Source organism: Chelonia mydas, chromosome 10 (genome assembly GCF_015237465.2).
Source record: "Chelonia mydas isolate rCheMyd1 chromosome 10, rCheMyd1.pri.v2, whole genome shotgun sequence".
Lineage (NCBI taxonomy): Eukaryota > Metazoa > Chordata > Testudines > Cheloniidae > Chelonia > Chelonia mydas.
Window position 1 is genome coordinate 26,981,226 of NC_051250.2, and position 21,360 is coordinate 27,002,585.

General features: G+C 39.4%; 1 protein-coding gene across 36 annotated transcripts in view; it reads right to left on the reverse strand.

Annotated features, from left to right (window-relative positions):
* The window catches only part of RBFOX1 (RNA binding fox-1 homolog 1), a 2,389,987-nt gene that overhangs the window by 95,447 nt on the left and 2,273,180 nt on the right, over positions 1-21,360 (reverse strand). For 30 of the 36 annotated variants that reach the window (XM_037911680.2, XM_037911681.2, XM_037911683.2 and 27 more), the window contains one exon: positions 3,019-3,099. The exons of the other annotated variants lie outside the window; for them this stretch is intronic. In XM_037911680.2, coding sequence (XP_037767608.1) covers positions 3,019-3,099 — 81 coding nt within the window. The remainder of the gene's footprint in view (positions 1-3,018; positions 3,100-21,360) is intronic. 36 annotated transcript variants of the gene reach the window in all.

Consider the following 21,360-nt stretch of genomic DNA (forward strand, 5'->3'; position numbering starts at 1 on the left):
GGGTAGGAATGATTGGGGGAGGCAGAGCCTTGACTCTTTGCCCCTTTACACCCATCAGTGTAGTTACACCATTGAGTTCGGAAGGGTACACACGCTTCCTGGGAGCATTGGGCACACCAGGAGGGAGAATGTGACTCAGAAGTCCCACTCTTCTTCGTGGGACTGCTCCAGAGACAGCCTAAGATGTATTGCCCCTTGCTACAAGCTAGCTAACAAAGTGACCAAATGGAGAATAAAATTAAGCAAATTCAGAGAAAGGCATTCTACCACCATTTTTCTTTTCATTCTTTTGTGATAGCTAAATGCAAAGGTAAATAAGTAGGTTTAAATTTAAAAAGGCAAACTTAAAGACATTAACATTTCTAGAGATGGAAGCTGAGATTTTCCAAAGTGCCCAAAGGGATATGGACTCCCAACTTCCACTAAAATTAACCATTTCCAATTCTCCCTGGCATCTTTGAAAATCTCAGATGACTGTCCCCCTTCAGTGTTTAATGTGATAACAAATTTGCAACTTCTACTATTTTAAGGGGGATAAAATCATTGTTATTTATCCTGAAATATTACCCATTTATAAGAATGGTAACAAATAGCAGCACAGGGTGATCAAATCACAATTCTTAAAGATTACTGAAAGATGAGGATTGTAATGCTGCTGTCTACATGGAATGACAGTAATATAATTGTTAGCCTCTTTGAGGTTAACACTGATGTGTCTATTCTCTTTTCAGGAAAGTATTCTATAGATTTGGACCAGATTAGAAGGATAGGAGTTGTTGACCAAAATAAATACACATTAAAGTAATGCATTGGAGATTAAATTTATACCTTATGTATTTTAAGTTTTTAATATAGGACCCAATACAAATGAAGGTGTATTTCTCCTTATTAGAAAAGCTTACTAGAAATAAGAAAAGTTTAAAGTAGTGCAACAATAATAGTAATTAATATAATTTAATTTTAACAGCACTACAATTATAATCCTGTAAGGAAAGCTATGTTCTGTCAATACTACTAACAGGGAAGCAAATATGGTGACATGCAGGTATGGTGATTCAGAAAAATAATAGTGATTTGTACTGAAATGATTAGTTGCAATCTCTGTTCTGAAGGTTTATCCTGAAGACTGGCCAGTGGGAGGCAAGTGGGAAAGGTTTGGTATCTTGCTTACCTAATTTAATTGAAAACAAGTTTGTTAGTATACCATCTTTCAAAGACAAACCACTACTGAATGAGTTACTTTGGAGACATTTATTTTTGAGAGATGATGAAAAGAGCTAAAAATGGAGCTTAGTATGGCCATGCAATGACTAACTTAGGATTTAGTAACACTGCAAATATTTGAAAGATGTAAATACCAAGCACAGAGAGGATTTATTTAGCGTGGAACATGGGCATAAGTTGGAGTCTTGGGTGTAAAATTAAGCAAGGGAATATTAGGAGTGAATTGCAGGAAAACTTCTAATAGTGAGATGAATTAGGCAGTGGATAGTTCTCTGATGAATGTGGCCAAATTCCTTGGGACATTTAAAACAAAATGGGATAAAACACTAGCAATGTACTGAAGGGAATAATCTTCTGAGAGCAGGGAAACAGAGTAGTTGACATCATAGGTCTTTCACATCTCTAACATAATACAAGGCATAACACTGCTGGAAAACAATCTGCTTGGGAAAAATAGCATTAAATATTTTCCAGTATAAATGTAGTGCGGTGAGATGATTTCTGGAATATTTGTCCCTATTTTGGAAGACTTCCTACACATTAAATTACTTTATCATTCATTGGTAAGGACTGGCCTCGGGGGCATTGCACACATTTATGTTGTGGTAGCAGTACCAGCAGCAGCAGCGATAGAGTTGTTCACTGCCAGTGACAAAACAGCAGCACACAATTGTGATGATGCAGCAACATAACTGCCCTTCCCCCGCCCTCCCTTTTTCCTAGAGAAAACTCTGATGTTTCCAATGCTGAATGGCAGACTAAGTATATAATTTGAAGCAGCAATGCTAAATATTTTATTTGATTCGTTGCAGAATTGGTGTCCAGAATAGTCACTCCTCCAAAGTGCATTTTTGCAATGAACACCATCTGACAAAAATGACCCCAAACAGCTAAGGTTAAGCATCTTCTGTGAGGGAGAACTCACTGGTGAGGAATATACAGAAGATGCTACTGCTCATCATGTTGTGACAAATCAGACAAAGAGAAATCTGGTCTACCAGAACAAGCAGGAGTTCCTGTTGACTTTGTAATCATACCTTTGATATTTTAAGGGTCATTTCACTAGATGGTGGTGGGGGTTTTATTTTCCTTGGATGTTTTGGTAGCAGCACCAGTGTAAACAACCACTATTACTACTACTGCTCTCATTATGTCCTTTTTTCACCCAGATCATATTCAGAACTGATATCATCATCTTCATCATCACAAGACCCAGTATTGTCAGAATTGTTTCCACTTCTGCTATAGGATTTTAGAGGATTGGGAGACATTTCCATTACAGAGGCAGAAAAATGGAGGACACCACAATGCATAACTATTTTTATTGGGCCAGTTGTTTGTATATTCAGTATCCATTTGCACACAGCTTCTCTTTTGTTGTCAATGGCTTATGTACTTTTCACCCCACCCCCGACAATTTAAAGGAAGACTCAATTTCTAGGCCCATCCTGACACAATTTAGTGGTGGCAGGGTATGAGATACTTGATTTCTTGCTCATTTCAGATTCAAAAGAAAATATTTGACTTTGTCAAAAGTATTAGTGTGTCCAACAGCAATGGACTCCAAATATTAGTGTCACTACAGAGGTTTTGACCAGTATAGTAGAATAGTATAATATTTTCTATTTACAATAATGATGACGTAAATAACAAATCAGTTGCTGAATTACCTGTAGAATTACTTAAACATGTTTAAAAATATCACATTTACCTTAACAACAACTACGAGGGGACTTAATTCACATTTATTGGCTTTTGCCACAAAACAAAAATAGAGCCGTAACACTGGCTTACTTGTGGATGTGTATACTAGTGAACTGGGGGCACTGTACACGGGAGATCCCTCCTGGTTTGCCTGGCACAGCAGCACCCTGCCTACGAGAGAGAGAGAGAGAGAGAGAGAGAGAGTGGTATCTGGTTTTGGAACACTCAAACTAAACCTGCATTTTTATCCCAAACGAAAATAAAGCCGTAACACTGTGGAAGTACAGTGAAGCAGGGGCACTTTTTGCCCTTTGATTTCAAAACAGAAAAAGCCCCAATGAACATTTACAATCTTATATTAGAAAATCAAAACACAGATTCCCCCCCCACAAAATATAAATATCCATTTTGATATGGGGAGGCTGGCACAGGCTGTGTGAATTCCATGCATGCTGGCCCCTCAAGCAGTTATGCTGCTGTGCTTTATTGCAGCTGCTCTCTCTCAGTCTCTTTCCCCTATATTTCTAAAGCAGAGGCTGCCTAATTAGCCCTGCTTTTAATTTAGGCAATGCAACCACCCACACCACCTTTCCTGAAATGAGAGGCTGCTTGAACAAACACAGCAGATAAATCAAGCTGAAAATCTCATAAGTACTGATTATGGAACAGATTTGATCTTGGTTGTACCAGTGTAAATTCAAAGTAGTTCCATTGACTCCAAAGATTTACTCGGATTGACACTGGTATGACTGAGAACAGAATAGAACTACTTCCTTTTAAGTTTCCTGCACTTTTGGTATTGCCTGGGTCAGAAATACATGAGAATAACTTCTTGCAGTGGTATATCAAGTATATCAGCTGAATCCAGGAAGTGCAGAAGTACACAAAGGGCAGAAATTCTAAAAGGTTAATGAAAAAAAGTTAACCAAAGACTTTGTTTGGGGCAAAGATTCAGCTAGGTTCTTATTTTATTCTCTGATCTGGGGGAAATTGAGTCAGTGCTCTGCCTAGTTCTACATTCCTACCTCTACGTCTGCCTGGGCAATCTTATATGAGGGACTGAAGATTGACTAGACATGAAGAAAACTATCCTTTCACCTCTTGAAAGGACCAATCCATGTCAGGAATAAGGCCCACTACTGGGTAGTATGAGGACATATGGCATGTGCTACATCAATTTGATAGATATTGTAGATACTTCAGGCTTTTAGTATTGCGAATTCTGTGCCTTCATAAGAATTGAATTCACTTTAAAAACTAAAATACATTGGGCCAATTTCTGCATTGACGTATAACCCATGCAACCCCGCTGAGTTCAACAGGACAGATCTTGGACAAGAGTGTGAGTGACAAGTTGGGGAACCTGTCTTTAAACTTAGCAATTCTGGTTGATGTTATGAAATTGTTTTGATGAAGTAATTTTATCATGCAATGCCTTTATATGAACTGGAATCCACTGGCTGACACGATCTTCCAGACCAGGGTCAATGAAGAGTTATTAACCTTAATGATGGTGCTCTGACTGAACAATGGGTATACTAAGGAATTCACCTGAGCGAGGAAAACAGTTTGACCAAATTTCTCTGCAGAGAGCTAGTGAAGCACAGAGTGGAAAATCACCAGCAGCAGAACAAAGAAACCAGATATTGGCAGAGCAAGACTGGAAACTTTGGGCAGAAGAGGAAAACATGGGCATGCTTTCATAGCGGGGGGGTCTGGTTTAACTGAGGAACCAGCAAAAATCAGAGAAAGCTAGCTGACCTAGAAAGGCTCCATGATTCTGAAGGATCCTGGGCACACCAGAGGACTCTGCCTAAGCACAAAGAATTCTCCAGAGGAAACAGAGACAAGGAAAATGGATACAGGTGGGTTTATTATTTTGTCTAGTGCAGTGTTTCTCTTGTGCTGCTAAGTAAAGAGTAAAATGTGTTTAGAATCCTGTGCAAAGCCTGCATGTCTGTTTGCTTTCACTATTATGAGCCCCTGAAGTGTTACACTGTAAATCCAGAGCACACACATGGATGGAGTTCTGAAAGAGAGTGCTTAAGCGATGGGGGGGTGGGCAGGCGGGGTGTGCACGTAGGCTATAAAGGGGCCTGAGGGGTCAGCACTAGTTCCAGAAGCTAGGCAGTTTGACCCAGGGTCCCAGCTCCCGAGCAGGGATACTAGACAGGAGAATAGATGCACCCTCAGGGTGTGGGAAGACCCCAAGCCAGGGGCAGTGCCTCGACTCTGTTCAGACTCAGGAGGCTTAAAGCACATGGGGCCCCATGAAGTGGTCCCCAATCACAACTGCCTGGGGAATGTCCAGACCGAGGAGGAGCTCTGCCAGAACTGTGTGTGTCAGACAGTGTCCTGTGTAGACAGACTTTTCAAAGGCTAAATCTAAATATTATGGATTAAGTCCCACCAAAAGAAAATGCCAGATAGGTTTCCTATGTAGAATTTGGATACCCCCTTGAACAATTAAGAGGTATTCCAAACCTAAAGTCATGAACACACCAAGTCCTTTTTTTCAACTTATTTTTTTAACTATTAACAACCTCTAAATTATTGGTTCCAGCTATGATAGGAAGTAGAAATACTTGGAATACTGTGAAAAAAAACAATCCTTATGGTATAATCAACTTAGCAAAAACCAGGAAGTACTGGAAATCTCATGGGTGAGCCTATCATCATTGTAATTTTCCAGCTCATGGGACTCAGTTAAGTAACACAACTTTTGTATATTTGTCTGAATTGAACATCCTTGCCTTTTGTGATTCACCAATCACAAGTCTTAAAGGGATGTGATAAGGTAAAATTTGGCCCAAAACTTAGATTTTGTAAAAACAAGCTTAAAAAAACCCAAAGACCAACTGAAATATAAAATCTAAAATTAATTTAAAAAAAATTAAAAGTGTAAACTGTTTTTAAACAAATAAATACTCCCATAGAGGTCCGCAATTAAGCAAGGTATCACTATTTAAGGTAGCACTTAAGTCAATGGGATTTAGACATGTACTTAAGTGCTCTCTTGAATATGGATGTGTCGAATTGGTGTTTGCAACCTGGCTATTGCAATACTGTGCTACTGCAAGAACCTGAAAACAAAATTGACTAGAAACGATAAAGAAAAATGAAACGGATTAGTCTTTTCATCTTGTCCAAGGTGAGCAAAATGCAAAAAAGAAATGAACATAAACACAGACCATTGTGTTAGATATTAAAATTATTTCAGCCTTAATAACTTTAGCTAATATTAGAAATACAAGACAGAAGATTTACTTTTTTAAATTAAAATATTTTTAAACATGAAAGCATCCCTTTCATTTTCTTGCTCAAAAATGTTGATATTTGGATCTCATCCTCTATAATCTATTAGCTCTCCGTCTATAATGTCTAAATTACCTTGATGCAGTTTCTATCAGAGAATATCAAAGGTTTTCCAGTCAACACCTTACCTCTTCTAAGTTGTCCATGATTAAAGAATTTTTTATTGCTGTTAGCAGCACTCATCTAGATGAAGACTCTCTTGTTTTCACTTTGTACAACTATATGGATGTAGTTACACTGCTATTCAGATGCATACATTTCTCTTAAAAAAGAGAGAAAAAAGCAGGTGCCTGCTTCATTTATGTTACTAAATTGCACTTGTCTAATTTTATTTTTAAAGTTTAGCATTTGAACTAACATATAAATTGAAGCTAAGTAGCCAAGTTATTATTACTAGATTTCTTTTGACAGATATTACAGTTTTATTAGGATTAACTCAAATGAGGGCTCAAGATTCTTGAAGTGTCTCATTTTGGCATTCAAAGTACTTAAATTGCAGCAAACATATATAAGAGAAGATTTAATTATTTTACAGTAAGATCCTCGGGGAAAACTTCAGTGTACTGGAGGCAATTTACAAATCCCAATGGAATAAAATACCACATTTCCTCTAGAACACTAAATCTTAGCAGAACCTTGATTTTCTTTTTCTTTTTATATAGAAAGCAGATTCTAAAAATAGTTCTCAACGTATCTTTTCTGTGCAAAACTGTCCTTTGAAAAATATTGGACACAAAACAAAAATAGTACATTCACGCAGAGGTGTATCTTTAATGCTGCAGTTTCCTCCACTTTCAATGAATTTGATGCCAGTTTTTCATACAGAGCAACAGGAAGTCTTCATTTTTTGTGTCTTTTTCATCTGGGCAACTACCACATTTGCACATAGAAAGCAAATGACTATTGGACTAAGGGAGCACACTACATCATTAGGAGATACCCTCTGTTGAGTCCAACCACTGAGGTCCATGGGCAGCGGGCCCTTCCACTACATTGACCTATCTAAGGATTGGGCTGGTCACAAGGACGTGCATATCGCGGCTCCCTCAGGATAAGCTTTGGGAGCTATTGGGATTGCTCAGGAGAATTGTAGGAGCCAAGAAAGTCACGCTACGAGACCTGCACTACACTATGGGACACCTGAACTTTGCCTGCAGGGTTGTTCTCTGGGGCAGGCATTCTGTGCCCGGCTTGCAGTGGCAACAGCGGGAATAGCCAGGCCACACCATTATAATACCAGTTACTAGAGAGATGAAGGAAGACTTGAAGGTGTGGGAACAGTTTTTGAGTCAATTTAATGGGGTGTTGTTATGGAGGGAGGAAAAGTTATTAGAAGCAGGTTTGAAAATCCATTTGGATGTTTCAGGAGGCTTTGAGTTGTTTTACCAAGGAAGGTGATGTGCCCAGAAATGGCCTACTATCTGGACACAAAATGGGGTAGTACGTGACATGACTTTCCTGGAATTTTTCCCCATTTTAGTTGCAGTGCTTATTTGAGAACTTGAGTTGGCTAATAGAAAGGTGTGCTTCTGGTGCAACATGGCGGTGGTACATGTTATCAATCGCCAAACTTCCAGATCACACAGGGTCATGAAGGTAGTGAGGGCATTTGTGAATCTCACAAAGTTTAAGCCTTATCATCTGTTTTTCTTCGAAGCACGAGGCCAGGGTGGATAATGGCACAGCAGATACCTTGTCTCTTTTTGAGTTTGACAGATTTTGGGGGCTTGCTCCAGGAGCTAGTGACGAACCTGAGCGGATGCTGCTGGTGCTACAGAGCCTGGGTGTAGGATGTTGTCAGTGGCACAGAGATCTTTGGCTCCAGGCACATGGCTGAGCTATGAAGGAAATTTCAATAAGTTCTTCCAATTTCAGGATATGTAATGGTGGTCACCAATGTGGCCCATCACAGAAGGGTGGGTGCTGCGGTACATGGTCATTGGCAACCCAGTTGCTGACGTCCTCAATGATCCTGGCATAGTGCAAGGTGCAACTTGCGAGGTGCAAGGTGCAACATCCTCTTTTGCGAGGATGGGGTTCACCTGTCAGACTTTGAGGATGATATGATTTTGGCCACTATAAAAAAGGCCACTGGGAGATGTCTAGGAACCCGACTGGGTGGGAGAGGTAGCCAAGCTAATTGCTGGTGCCTCCTTGTGGTAGATATCCAGCGCAGGTACTCCATAGGAAAGGCATCCCGTAATCAGATGAATAGCCTGGTAAAGGACTTTAAAAGGAGGTGCTGGTTAAAGGAATAGAACAGAGAATGAGGGGGGTTGGAAGTCCTATAATTGGTTTGGCAGGGAACAAACCCCCTTTCTTTATAGCCCAACCTTAACTGTTCTACAAGGGGGTGTGGATGGTAATGTCCAAGCTATGGGTTGGCTGGGGGATATGGATGGAAAATGAAGGGGAGCGGGTGGAAGCCCCAGCTAGTTATTTGAATGAACATGGAGTTGTCTCCACTGTACACTTTTATCCGCAAGGCAGTCCCAGACATCTAATAATAAAGTTGCGGCCCGATTAAATCCATATCAAGTGTCTCCTGTTCTTTATTCAGCATATCTGGATAACCTCCACTGAGTCCAACCACTTAGGTCCATGGGCAGGCAAACAGACCCAGGAATGGGACTCAATTAGGCTAAGAATTTTTAGGGGATATTTTATATGCTCTGAGACTCCCATCAGAAGGTTCACTGCAAGGTCCATAAGACAGCAGCCACAAGAAAACTTAGCTAACTAGGCTCTTAGTGTCATAATAGGGCAGGAAGTAGTGTGGTCTGATCAGTAATAGTTTAGCTAGTCTATTCCAACAGATGTCACTCATGCACATATTTTGCCCAGCCACATCCCATGATAATTCTGCACTACTTCTTGGACTCCAAGTGGATCATGTGGTATGATGAGGGCATTATTTCCAATGCCAAAAACCATGCCAAGTTCATACCCTGTCCTCCTGCATATTTTCATATGCAACTTATGATTAAGAAAGCATTTCCATTACAAGACCCTCTGTTCAGGTTGCTATAGTTTTTTTCTAAGAAAAATCCTACTCTTTGGGCTAAAATTTCTTGAGCTTCTGCACCATTCTAAGGGGTTTGTTTTGTTATTTTATAGTTGGAAAAATCAATTATTGCTGTTTTTGAGATATGAATATTTTTCTAACTAGTGTTTTGAACAAGCAAAGCATTTTTTAGGGGGTTGTTTTTAAATCATTCAAATAACTCAAAAATGGCTTTTTATTAAAAGTTCGAACTTAACCCACAGAAGCCTGGTCAAGAATAGGGAAACTTCCCACCAAACTGTAACTGGTTTTATAACAGTTCAGCTAAAACAAATCCAGTTGGAGTTCTGGTGTAGATCAGGCTCCAGGCAGTGTAAACCATTTTTACTGAACCAGTTTCAACAGCACTTTCAACACTACATTTGCAAATGATTTTAAGATCAATTTAGCAGAAACTTTTTTTAAAAGCTGGTTAGAATTTGAAGAAATGTTCCCAGTGTAGTTCAGGCCAGAAATACCTTTAACCTATTTGAAGATTTTTTTTAATACAAATAATGATGCTGTGTTATCATTGTAGAAAACAACCCACAGACAGTAATGAATGTATTCACCTTTAAGATTACCTTGAAGATGTATGCGGGTAGTCAAAAAGGAGAAAGCACCATATTAAGTTTGGCCCACAAGCTAAATTAAAACTGTCTTGCCTTCTATCTAATTTATCTCATTTGTTACTTCCTCAAATATCAGCACACATTTTGTAACTGTTATCTTGCCCCCTTGATCTCCCCTTTGAAAACTAACAGTTTTCAATTATGAATATCTCTAATAGATTCTACATACAAGGCAATTAAAAAAAATTACGTAACATAAATAGCTAAGTATTCTCTTGTGCTTCTCCATACTTGCTGTAGGAAAAACAAAATCTGGAATACAGCAGTAGATACTGATGTTATCTATCTGCAGATTCTTATCAAATTACCCAAAGTGACTGTGTAAAACCGACAGACCCCGGTCGGTGGGCAGGACTGAACCTGGGACCTCTGGAGCTAAATGCACGAGTCTCTGCTGCATGAGCTAAAAGCCATGTGGCCCTTAGCTAAGGCTGTAGAACAGACTCAATAATCTTGCTCTCTAAGTGGTGTCGTGTGCCACTAGATGGGACAGAGCACCACACCCATGAGGTGTGTGGGTTACAACTGCACCCAAAAGTTGAATTCCCCATGGGGCACAGCTACCCCCTATCATCACAAGGGGATGAAATTCACACGTACCTGCAGCAACAGTGGCAAATCAAAACCTTATTTATTATTCATTCATTCTGTTGAGTTACCTAGATAGAGTGCATTATTGCTGTAGCTGCTAGATACCTGTTTACAAAGTTAAGTACATAACTTTTATTAAACTATGCAGGCAAACCATCAGAAAGTGAACAAAAGCTGAACAGAATATCTGAGTCCTAAAAGACTTCTATCACAACCTTTTCATTTTAATCAGTTGTGTCAATCTGAAAGTTTTCAAGTTTACATGAATTCCATGATCACCATTTCCCTTGTCTCTCACCACAACTCTGTTTCAATATGTCAAATTTCCTCCTGCTGTTTGTCCTTTCTCAATACAGTCTACTCATCATTTTTATCTCTGTGTACATAGCAGGAATGATTATTCTTACACTCCCAGTTTTTCCCTTTTATTCTGGTAGTCATACCTAATGTAGGACACTGGAAAGTCAGGTTTGCTCCAGGATATACCAGTAAACATGCTGTGAAAAATCAAAAAGCCATAAAACAACCACAGGCAGATCTTCAGTTGATATAAATTTTCATAGTTCCATTATCTCCGTGGAAATATGACAAAATATATCAGCTGAAGTTCTGCCCCTCAACTCTGTAGAGGATGAATCAGTTTCCTCGCTCACCAGCTTTTTAAAGTTCTAATCCTGCAAGGCATTGGGCACCTCAGTGATAGCCCTAAAATATCTCCATGAGTTTGGTTTAACTGATTTTTTTCCCCACATCATCCGCCCAGCATTTCTGGTTCTCTTGAGAGAAGCATCAGTTGATCATTAAGGATTAAGTAGCCTGGAGCTGAGCAACAGTCAGTGGGAGCCCCGATGTATAGAAGAGGACCAAAAAACTATTGGAAAAAGCCTGGGCATAGATCACTGGAGATAGTGCAGGGAGCTCGGAAAATGACTGAAGAAAGTCATAAAGGCTCAGCTGCTGTCCTGGAAGCAGTCTGGGGAGTACTGGAAACAGCACATCAGTGATTTTTCACTAACTAATCTATTATGGTTTCCTTTTAAAACAACCTTCAGCTTAAACTTAAAAATACAGAACATATAATCATGGAACTGTTATTATAGAAAGAGCACCATCATCTCCTGAGCACACCCTTGCAGCTGAGCACGGTATTGCTATTGCCTGCCTCAGTCCCCCCCGCCCTTTCTGAGGTAACTATGAGGTGATTTAAACAGCCTGGTCAAAGAGAAGCCAAAGATTCTACTTTGCAGCAGTATATCTCCCTTTAATAAAGCTTTCTAAAAGGAGCATTTGTATGTGGATTTAAAGGCTCTTCCTTCAGAGCCCCGATAAAACTTAGAAGTCCTACAACAAATAAGTCTTTAGGTTTCAGCAGCAGCTCCTTCTGCTATAAGGCCTCAGGCTTCTCTACTGCATCAAGAGCTCCACAGTCTTTCCCTTGTTTATTCAGGGTGTCTCCCAGGCATCCTTACATGGGAAGCTTTTGTAGTCTCTTTCCTACTTGTTCAAGAGTCTCTTCAGGCCTCCCTGCCTTAGAGCTTTTACCTAGTTCAGGCTTCCTAGGAGCTCCCTTCCTCTAGAGCACCCTTTCGCCACAGGAACCTTTTTTTCAAGTGAGCTCTCCTAAACTTATTATTAGGCCCAGGTGTGCCTTACTTAACTGCCTTCTAGCTAGTTAGGCTGTTACCTATTCACAGATAGACCTGGGTTGGCTCATTCCCTTTTGTGGAGCCTGTCAGTGTAAGCTAGGCCTTTGGCTCCCTTAAAGGGCCAGCCCTGTGACAGTTATGCAGTAAAAAAAAAATCAAACACGAGATAATTATACCTTTTATTGACTTGGTGGATATGCAACATTTTTAAAAAATACACTCCTTTATCTAGGGCTAGATGCTGACTTCTGTAAGGAAAAATAAATACCTTAAACAAATGATGTGGGCAGATCTCTGCACTCTCAGGGCATCAGAACTACTAAAATTTGCTGTTTGATTTTTGTTTGTGACCTGGCTTTAGGTAGTATTTGTAGTTCTGCTCTTGAGAAACATGAAGTTCCACCAATAGCTAGCCCCATGTCTGGTGCTAGATCCTCATTAGTGTTTTTTTCTCCACTCAGAGTGACTCATTCTGTCTTGAAAAAAGACTAGCGCCCTACTGATTTTCTTTTTTGAAGGTGCATTATACTGCTGCTCTTTCTGGCGGTGACCAGCATTGTGTTCGTTCATAACTGACACACCCCCAGTGGATAATCTGAAATTATTATTCAGCATGGATTATTTCAAACATGCCAGACTCCACAGATGTGGGCCAGAAACATTTAACAGAAAGGCTACTGTTGTGGAACAACATTATATGCTAGTTTGTGCAATCCTTACTGACTTGGGTGAGCAATTACTTAGACAAGAAGTCCCATTTGTAGTACTCACATTAAGTGCTCACTTAAACAAGTAAGGGTTGCAAAATCAAGCCCTTGGTTATTGATGCGTGTTTAATGTGGCATGACCTGGGCTTTACTAGGGTTGAAAATATATTGCCTGTGCAACAACAGAGTACCTTTTACATGTTTTCTACATCATCTAATTAGGATCCTTCTCCAAACAGAATTAAATTTATTTTTTAGATTTATAACTCATGCCCGATCATGTCTCAGGTGAATACATTACATTGAAAAAAGATTTTTTAGTTTTTTTCTAAAGAGAAAAAAGTTACATCACCCCCAAATTACCCATCTCCCCTGCACCATCAGCAAGCAGACACTTGAGTCCAGAGACTATCCTTGCCTTAAAGACAGAAAAACCTCAGACAGCCTTCTCTTCGTGAGAAAATTACAGAGTTGAGGCCTCCACTGAGAACCTTATCCCAATCAGTTAAACATAGGAGTTTTTAGTCCAAGAACTACAGTGCAATGAGGGAAGAAAAGGGGGCCCAGAGGCAGCCAAAGGCCAAGCCAAGTACTGTGGGATTTTATAAATCAAAGTCAAGACCTACTATTGCTGTTGGAAGCTAATATGAAGCCAGTTTAGTTGATCATGAAAAAGACAATTTTACAAATTCCTTGTGGCTTTTAGGAAGCCAAGTTCTGCACCTACTGTAATTTCTAACTAATCCCTGGGTATAGCCCCATGTAGAGTACTTTTGTAATAATCCAATTTAAAATAATTACTTGTGACCGCTAAGGTGCTTCCTGAGGTCTATCAATGCTACTATGCTATTGAGACCATGACCTTCCCCCCATCTCTTCTCTGCCAGTGATGTTGGTCTCCATCATGCTCTAGTTCATTATTGCCTCAATCACCTTTGCGCTTTCTCTCCTGCTGCGCTTTGTGCTGTACATGGGAGAAGTTCCTTGTAAAAATCTGTGAAGCCACTACACTATCCTCCTTAAAACTCACCTCCGTTGTAATATCTACAAAACACTTGGCAATGGATAGGCAACAAGTGAGCTGACACTGATACTTGTTGTACAAAAGATCACTTGTACCGTCCATCACTCCTTCTCTGTTTCTCTCTTTTTAGTCGCATTCTAAAACTGTATAATTTTTGTGGTGTGTACAGTGCCCAGCACAATGGGGCCTGGTCTCAGACTCTAGGTGTTTCCACAATAGAAATAAAAATAATAATAGCAGCAATGGTGTACTGCACAATAGTAGCCATGTGGCAAGCATGTCACTGATGTCATGCCATCACACCTGGTTTATGCCTGTGAATTTAGGCTAGGCCATGACACTGTTAGCTTGTGGAAAGGTGGTGCTGGCACAAAAGCAAAGATGCAATATGTTTCTTACTTCATTGGCATGCACGCCACAGAGCACAAAATACTGCAACCACATGTAGCATAAGCCATTTCCATCATACATTTCACTCATGACGAAGGACAGGAAAACTGAAATTTCAAATAATAAATTGATTTAATCAGACCAAACCATTCTCTCAATTATAGCCAATAAGAAAACATTCCACCAATAAAAACTCAACTGTTACATAAACCAGAATATACAATGAGCTGACTGACTACAGACTTTATATTTGTTTGTTATTGATGACCTCTTATATCTCATGAGGTCATCAATAACTCATGAGAGAAGTACATGCTGTATCCTGTCTCAGTCTAGAGTAAATCCTCTCACATCCTACTCATATACTGCCACCAAATGACCCCAAGTTTGAAAATAGGTTCTGAAACAGTGTGAGGAGGTGAAAGGGAATGGAGCTAGTAGCATTTCAACAACTGCAATTGTCCTGCATAGAAACTTTACTACAGCTGAACTTGACAGTGTGTACGTGTTTGTACCACACGCACACAGACTGATTTTCAGACGTGCTGAGAACTCATAACTTCTCAATTGAAGTTAATGGAATTTTCAGGTGCTCAGCACCTTTGAAAATCAGGCCAATACTTCTCACCTTTTTATCTAATTACAACAGAACTATTTCTACTGTTTAGACTAAAAATAGTCTTCAGGCTCAAAAGCTGGCATTCAGAACTCCACTTCTAATTTAAACTGTGTCTTGGGTTTTAAAATAAAGTGAAATACACATGGTTTATCTGTGCTATACAGGTACTGTACCACCCCTTAACAAGACAGTTGGGAACAACAACTGCTTCATAAGAGGGTACAGTTTGCTCTCCTCTACAATAGTCAGTCAGCTCTGTGGGCTGAAGTTCAGTGAGGGCTACAGCTGTGCCTTCTTCCCCACCCTTTAGGAGTGGTTAGTGATGCTAGGTGCGGGAAAAGACTGCAGGCTCACAAGAGTCCTGTATGGAGGAGTAAGGCGCAGAAGAACCTTTTGATTTCTGCTTTATGTAACCTGCCAGCGTCAGGGCACAATTTAGCCCTCAGAGACATGCCCAAATCACAAAATGAGTCAGACACAGAACCAAGAATAAAACTCCTGTCTCCCAGGGTATGTCTACACAGCAGCTGGGAGGGGTAATTCCTAACACGGATAGACATACATGCACTAACCCCGCTCATGCCAGTTCTGTGACCCTGGCAGACCAGATGCCAGCTCATGCTGAAGCCCCAGGTCAATTCACTTGTTTATTAGTATAAATCAAAGTGACTGTTAAATGTATAAGAATGTATTTGGTGTTTAAACCTAATGAAAACTGAGTTGGAATGTTATTTGCATTGTTTTCACTTATCTGTATCCTCTTATAATGTAATAGCAAACATTTACACTATAAATACTCCTGTAACTTATTAACCCATCAGACAAGAAAGAAGCCTTGTGAAATGCAAATGAAGAACTTTAAACAGAAAAGTGCTAATTTCAAAGCAAGTGTGTGATGATCAGAGGTCAAAGACTCAAAATGTGTTTCATAGAATACCAGGGTTGGAAGGGACCTCAGGAGGTCACCTAGTCCAACTCCCTGCTTAAAGTAAAGGAGTACTTGTGGCACCTTAGAGACTAACCAATTTATTTGAGCATAAGCTTAAGTGAGCTGTAGCTCACGAAAGCTTATGCTCAAATAAATTGGTTAGTCTCTAAGGTGCCACAAGTACTCCTTTTCTTTTTGAGAATACAGACTAACACGGCTGTTACTCTGAAACCTGCTTAAAGTAGGATCAATCCCCAATTTTTGCCCCAGATCCCTAAATGGCCCCCTTAGGGATTGAGCTCACAACCCTGGTTTTATCAGGCCAATGCTCAAACCACTGAGCTAGCCCTCCTCCCAGATTTCTTGCTTTCACCATAAGAATGGATTCAAGGAAAGATCCTTCATCTCTGGATTGTTTAGATTTTAACAGGGCAGAATAACTGAATGAGAAGACAGAGATACCCAGAGTTATTCTGGGTAGCCCTGAGGGACTTTTGGGACGCTAGCAGATTACTACATCTCTGCTACCATTTGGAATTATAAACTGTGCCTCACTTGTACATATACTGTACCTGCTCTAACCGCTCAATAAGTCTCATTTCCTTTTAGCTAGTTTATCTGGGTGGCAAGATAGACTGGAGAGTCTGAGGAGACTGTGACTCTTATGGTAAGACTGGTATAGTGAGCCAGAAATTCACATTTGTCACTGGGTTGGTGAAATCTAATTATAGAACACACCACCAGCTTGGGGAGTCTGCCCTGAGGTAGGCCCTCACAGTTGTGAGCCACTCCAGACAGCAGCGTGAGAGGTGCCTAAAAATAGCAACATGGCCACAGTGGACCAGGCAGTGGCTCAGGCTAACTGGCTCCATACTTACCCAGGGACTGGCCAGGATTGTACTGCAGTGGCTAGCCCAGGCTGCTGTCATACTGCCATGACCAGACTACTATTTTGGGGTGCTATCTTGAGCAGAGCTAGTGTGTGTATGTCTATCTTTGCTGGGAAGATCACCTCTCTGTTGCAAACCCAGAGTCCCCTTCCCTCACCAATAGACAGTTCTGCTGCCTTCACAATCAAAAAGTATTATGAATGATTGCAACTACCCCTGACATGTGATGCATGATCCTTGCTTTTTTTTTTACTGTGCTTGTTCACTTGGGAAGTTCCAGGCCCTGGAACTGCAGAGGCACATGAAAACACGATGTAATGGTAAAAAAAAAAACATACATAGAATATTTCTGAATTCTCTAAAAGATCCACTTTCAGTTAAGTGCAAGAATTCCTTTTATTTTTTCAAACAAGTTTCATAAAGAAAAAAATGTAGAGAAAAACAGAAACTTATGTTCCATTTTAATCCTGTTTCAGAAGGCAGCCTTAACTCTGGAGCACCATCATAATAAGTAAATCAAAAGCAACGTATTTTGTAAAAAATAATGAAGTCTTGGTCATTTGAAACCTCAGTGTAGGAGGAGCTGGTATTAAATCTTTGCTGAGCAAATACAATGGAGAATCTGTAACCTGGTACCCTAAAATGGGGAGACAGTGCTGGAGAGGAAATGGAAGGATAATGAGTTAGCCATGCATTTTGAATATAGTTCAACATCTTATTTAGTATGAATGACAACCTTGAGCTACTTTAGGATCAGGCTGGCAGATATAATAATGATCTGACACACAGAAGAGTTTTTCCACTCTAATAAACTATATTAAAGATATTACATCATATTTTAAAGCAGTTGGTTTGCCTAAATGTCCATCCTCTGCGACTGATCTTTTTTCTGGCTTTGTTTTTCCACCTTTAATCAGAGCTATGCATTCATGTGCATAACTGTAATTAACTTCTGACATGGTAAGTACCCCCCACTCAACCCTGAATAAACAATTATTTTAATGATCACCTTGTCTTTTATTTTATTCTGAGAGAACACTCTCCATATATTATTATTAGGTTTACAGTCATGCCTGTAATTTGCTAGCCACCTTCCAACCATACAGGGCCCCGTCCTTCGGTTGTCTATATAATAGAGTGGTGAAAATGTATCTGTGTGCCATCTTTGTGATCCCAGAGTTCTCAGAGTTTCCAGGTTTCATCCTGTTACTTTGCAAGTGCTCAGAAAATGAATGACTTTCATTGATTTTAGGAGCTGCGACCTCACTCCTACTCCTATGTCAATTATGAGAAACATTTCTAATTTAAAAATGTAGGTATACTTGGGCTGCAAAAGATGCACCGTTGGGAGTTATAAAAGCTACTTAACTGTGGGGGAATGTAAAAATATACGCACAATGCTGAAGTTAAAAACGAGACAAGAAAACCACAGACCTGGCAACTAACATGATAATGAAGAGGAGCTATGATCAACAGGAAGGAAGTAGAGTTTCCTCTTGATTAGGATGCTACAGAGTCTGACTCTGGATAGTTTTATTGTGTCTAGCTAATTAATAAATGTGGCAAGGAAAATTCTATAAAAAAACAAGTGAAAGCTGAAAAAATATGTTTTTGAAACATTTTTACAGCACAGAATGACATCATGTCCACTTGATATATTTTTATGACCCGCATAGTACAGAAAGATTTTGCAGAATTCAAACGTTAAATTAAAACAAACAAAAAAGGTTAGTCTTTTAAGTGGCAAAGATAGCCTGCCAAACATAAATCGCAGGTACGTAATGCAGTGTTTCTTCCTGTATCTGTGAACAGTCTGAAACAATGTCTCTGGGACATGTAAACTCTGCAGCCACCATTAATCTGAAAGGGGTGTTAACTCTAAAGCCTAATGACAATGTTATCTTCATCAAATAAACACTGTCATTACTAACCATGTTTATACATGGATTGGGGAAAAGGGGGAGTGATGATCACATGCGGGATGAGAATTGGGAGATATTACATTAAAGGGGAGAAAGGCAGAGGGAAGAAAAGAAGAGACACATAAGGACAGGCAAGATAGTTGAGAGACAGAGAAATGACAGGGTAGGGGGTGAGAAAAGAAAGAAAAGGATAAAAGTGCTGATCCTAATGATGAGCATATTTCCCCATTAAGTGAGGCTAACATTGCAATAAGGTACTGAACAAAAATAAATGATATTAACTACAAGCTTAATCATTTATGTAAAAGCCCTATTTTCTACTTGATCCTTGTGTAAACCTCCCTCTAACATCACTGGCAGTTCTCCAGTAAGTTTGAGAGAGCATGTGGTCTTAAATTCGCACACCAGCCCACAGAACATGATTAAAATTGGAATTCAGTTCTCTTCACAAGGGAGTTTGATATCCCTGACCTAAATGGAATACCTCCCTCTTTAAAATAATCATATTATGTAGCTCAGTTATAGGTAAATGTACATGTGTGCTTGGTTCCATTCTGTATGCTTTATCTTTGGGTCTAGAAGGAGCATGTTTATTTTACAACCAAAGAAGCAAGGGATTTTCACAACCAGTATCTGGAATGATTGGCACCAGTAAATTAACTATCACTGAGTGTGTGTGTGTGTGTGTGTAGGGAAGAGAGACTTCCAACTTGTGGCCCCGGAACAAGGAAGGAAGTCCTCTTTCTTTTAAAAATTCAACCTATTCATATAGGAGGCACAGACATTTGAGGACTTTTCCCTCCCTGTTGCTCTGGCCATGTTTCCTTTGTTCTTCTGTCTCTGCACTAGATTCCTCTCTTCTTCCAAATGTACATCAACTTTTTTTCTATTCTAAAGCATTTTATAACTCTATCCTAGCCTGTGTCCTGCTGCCTTCACCTATTCCTTCATATCCACCTGCTTCCTTCATCCTATACCTCTCTCATGACTGCTCCTGTACCTCTTTTACTCCCTGCCCCATCTTTGTTCTTTGTAACAGTAGCAACCACTGTCTCTGGAGCAGCCTCCCAACCAATGTACATCAAGCACCCTCTTTCCTCTACTTCATAAAAACCAGTGAGGTTCCATGGAGCATTTCACTCTGTGTTCATCTCTATCACATTTGTACACGAGGTTACTGTATTCTCTGGTACCCATTGGTGCCTTCAGTACAATTTGCGGTTTGGGGAATATTTTTGTTGAAAGCAGTGGTCAAAATTCCATTGATTTAGTTCTTTGCTTAGCACTTGCCACCAGTTCCTACTGTAAACTTCCCTATAGTTAAGCCTGCATGAATCAAGTCAATGGGAATTCTTTTATAGATTTGGATGAGAGCAGGATCAAACCCTTATTGTACTACACTTTATAATTAATACTATAAGATACACAGGATACATATACAGGACACATATACAGGATATTCACATATTTAACATCGAAAGATTTGTTATATTTATGTATTTTTCCAAAAAATATGAAGATTTTAACAGAATGATAAATATATGTTGATTAACCTTTCCAATTTAAATGTACAATCAATTAACTAATTTAATCTCTCAAAAAAATAACAGCCATTGGCATTATTCTTTGAATAATCCTTGTTTAGTTTCCATAATAGTATACATTTTAATGAAAAACTCATTATAACATAGCATAAGGCATAATTAATTCTGGGTGATTCTTTCTGTGTAAATAGCTAGTACAGATGTTGAATTCCATTTTCTACTGGCTTTATTAATTTTTCATAAACCAATATTTCGACTGTAATGGGTTATAACAGCTCCACAGAAGTTTTAGAAATGCATTAACTGTCATCAGTGTTGTTAATCTAACTGGGATTTTACCATTTGTATGATAGTACTTTAACATTATATTTTTTAAACAGTGGTTACAGCTTTGTTTTATGCTTTGAAAATGAACATCTAGGTATAATAACATAAGGGATATTAAACAATATTTAGTTAATTTGTCTGTATTTAGAAAACAACTTAATCTGTTTAACTAATAATGTCCTAGAATAAATTTAGAGGGAGAAACTGCTTAGTTGACAGCAGAGATCAAAACTAAAGGCATATTGTAATGGAATAGACTCCTCTATTCACATCCTACACACTAATATAATAATCTTTGTATAAGGTATGCCTTGTGAGATATAATTTGAAAACTCATAATTTGCTGGTCAGTATTGTCCTGATAAAATATGTGTGGCAACATTGTATGTAAAGTTATAACACATTTTCCAAATCCCACTGCCCTGCCCAAGCAGAATCATCATAGAATTGTAGGACTGGAAGGGACCTCAAGGTCTTCTAGTCCAGTTCCATATACTCAAGGCAGGAATAAGTCAGCAAATAGGTCTGTCCTAAACAAAAGAATGTGTGCTTGCCTTAATTTACATTTAAGCAGAAAACAAAGTCATCAAGCAGGAAGGAAGGAAGTTCACACAGGTAGAAAAAAGCAGCAGGGAATATCCTTCCACACAGACTATTTGTCTCCTGGTTGTCAGCTGGAAATGTTTTTTCAAGAAAGGGACTGAAACTATAAAAAGGAGGGGACACCCCAAGGGACCCCCTTCTCTCTTCCACTTTCTGTATCTGGCATTGTACCTAAGATGATAGAGGAAAACAGCAAACAGCCATTGGACTGGGGGGGGGGGGGGAGGGCGGGGAAGAGGGGTCAATAACTT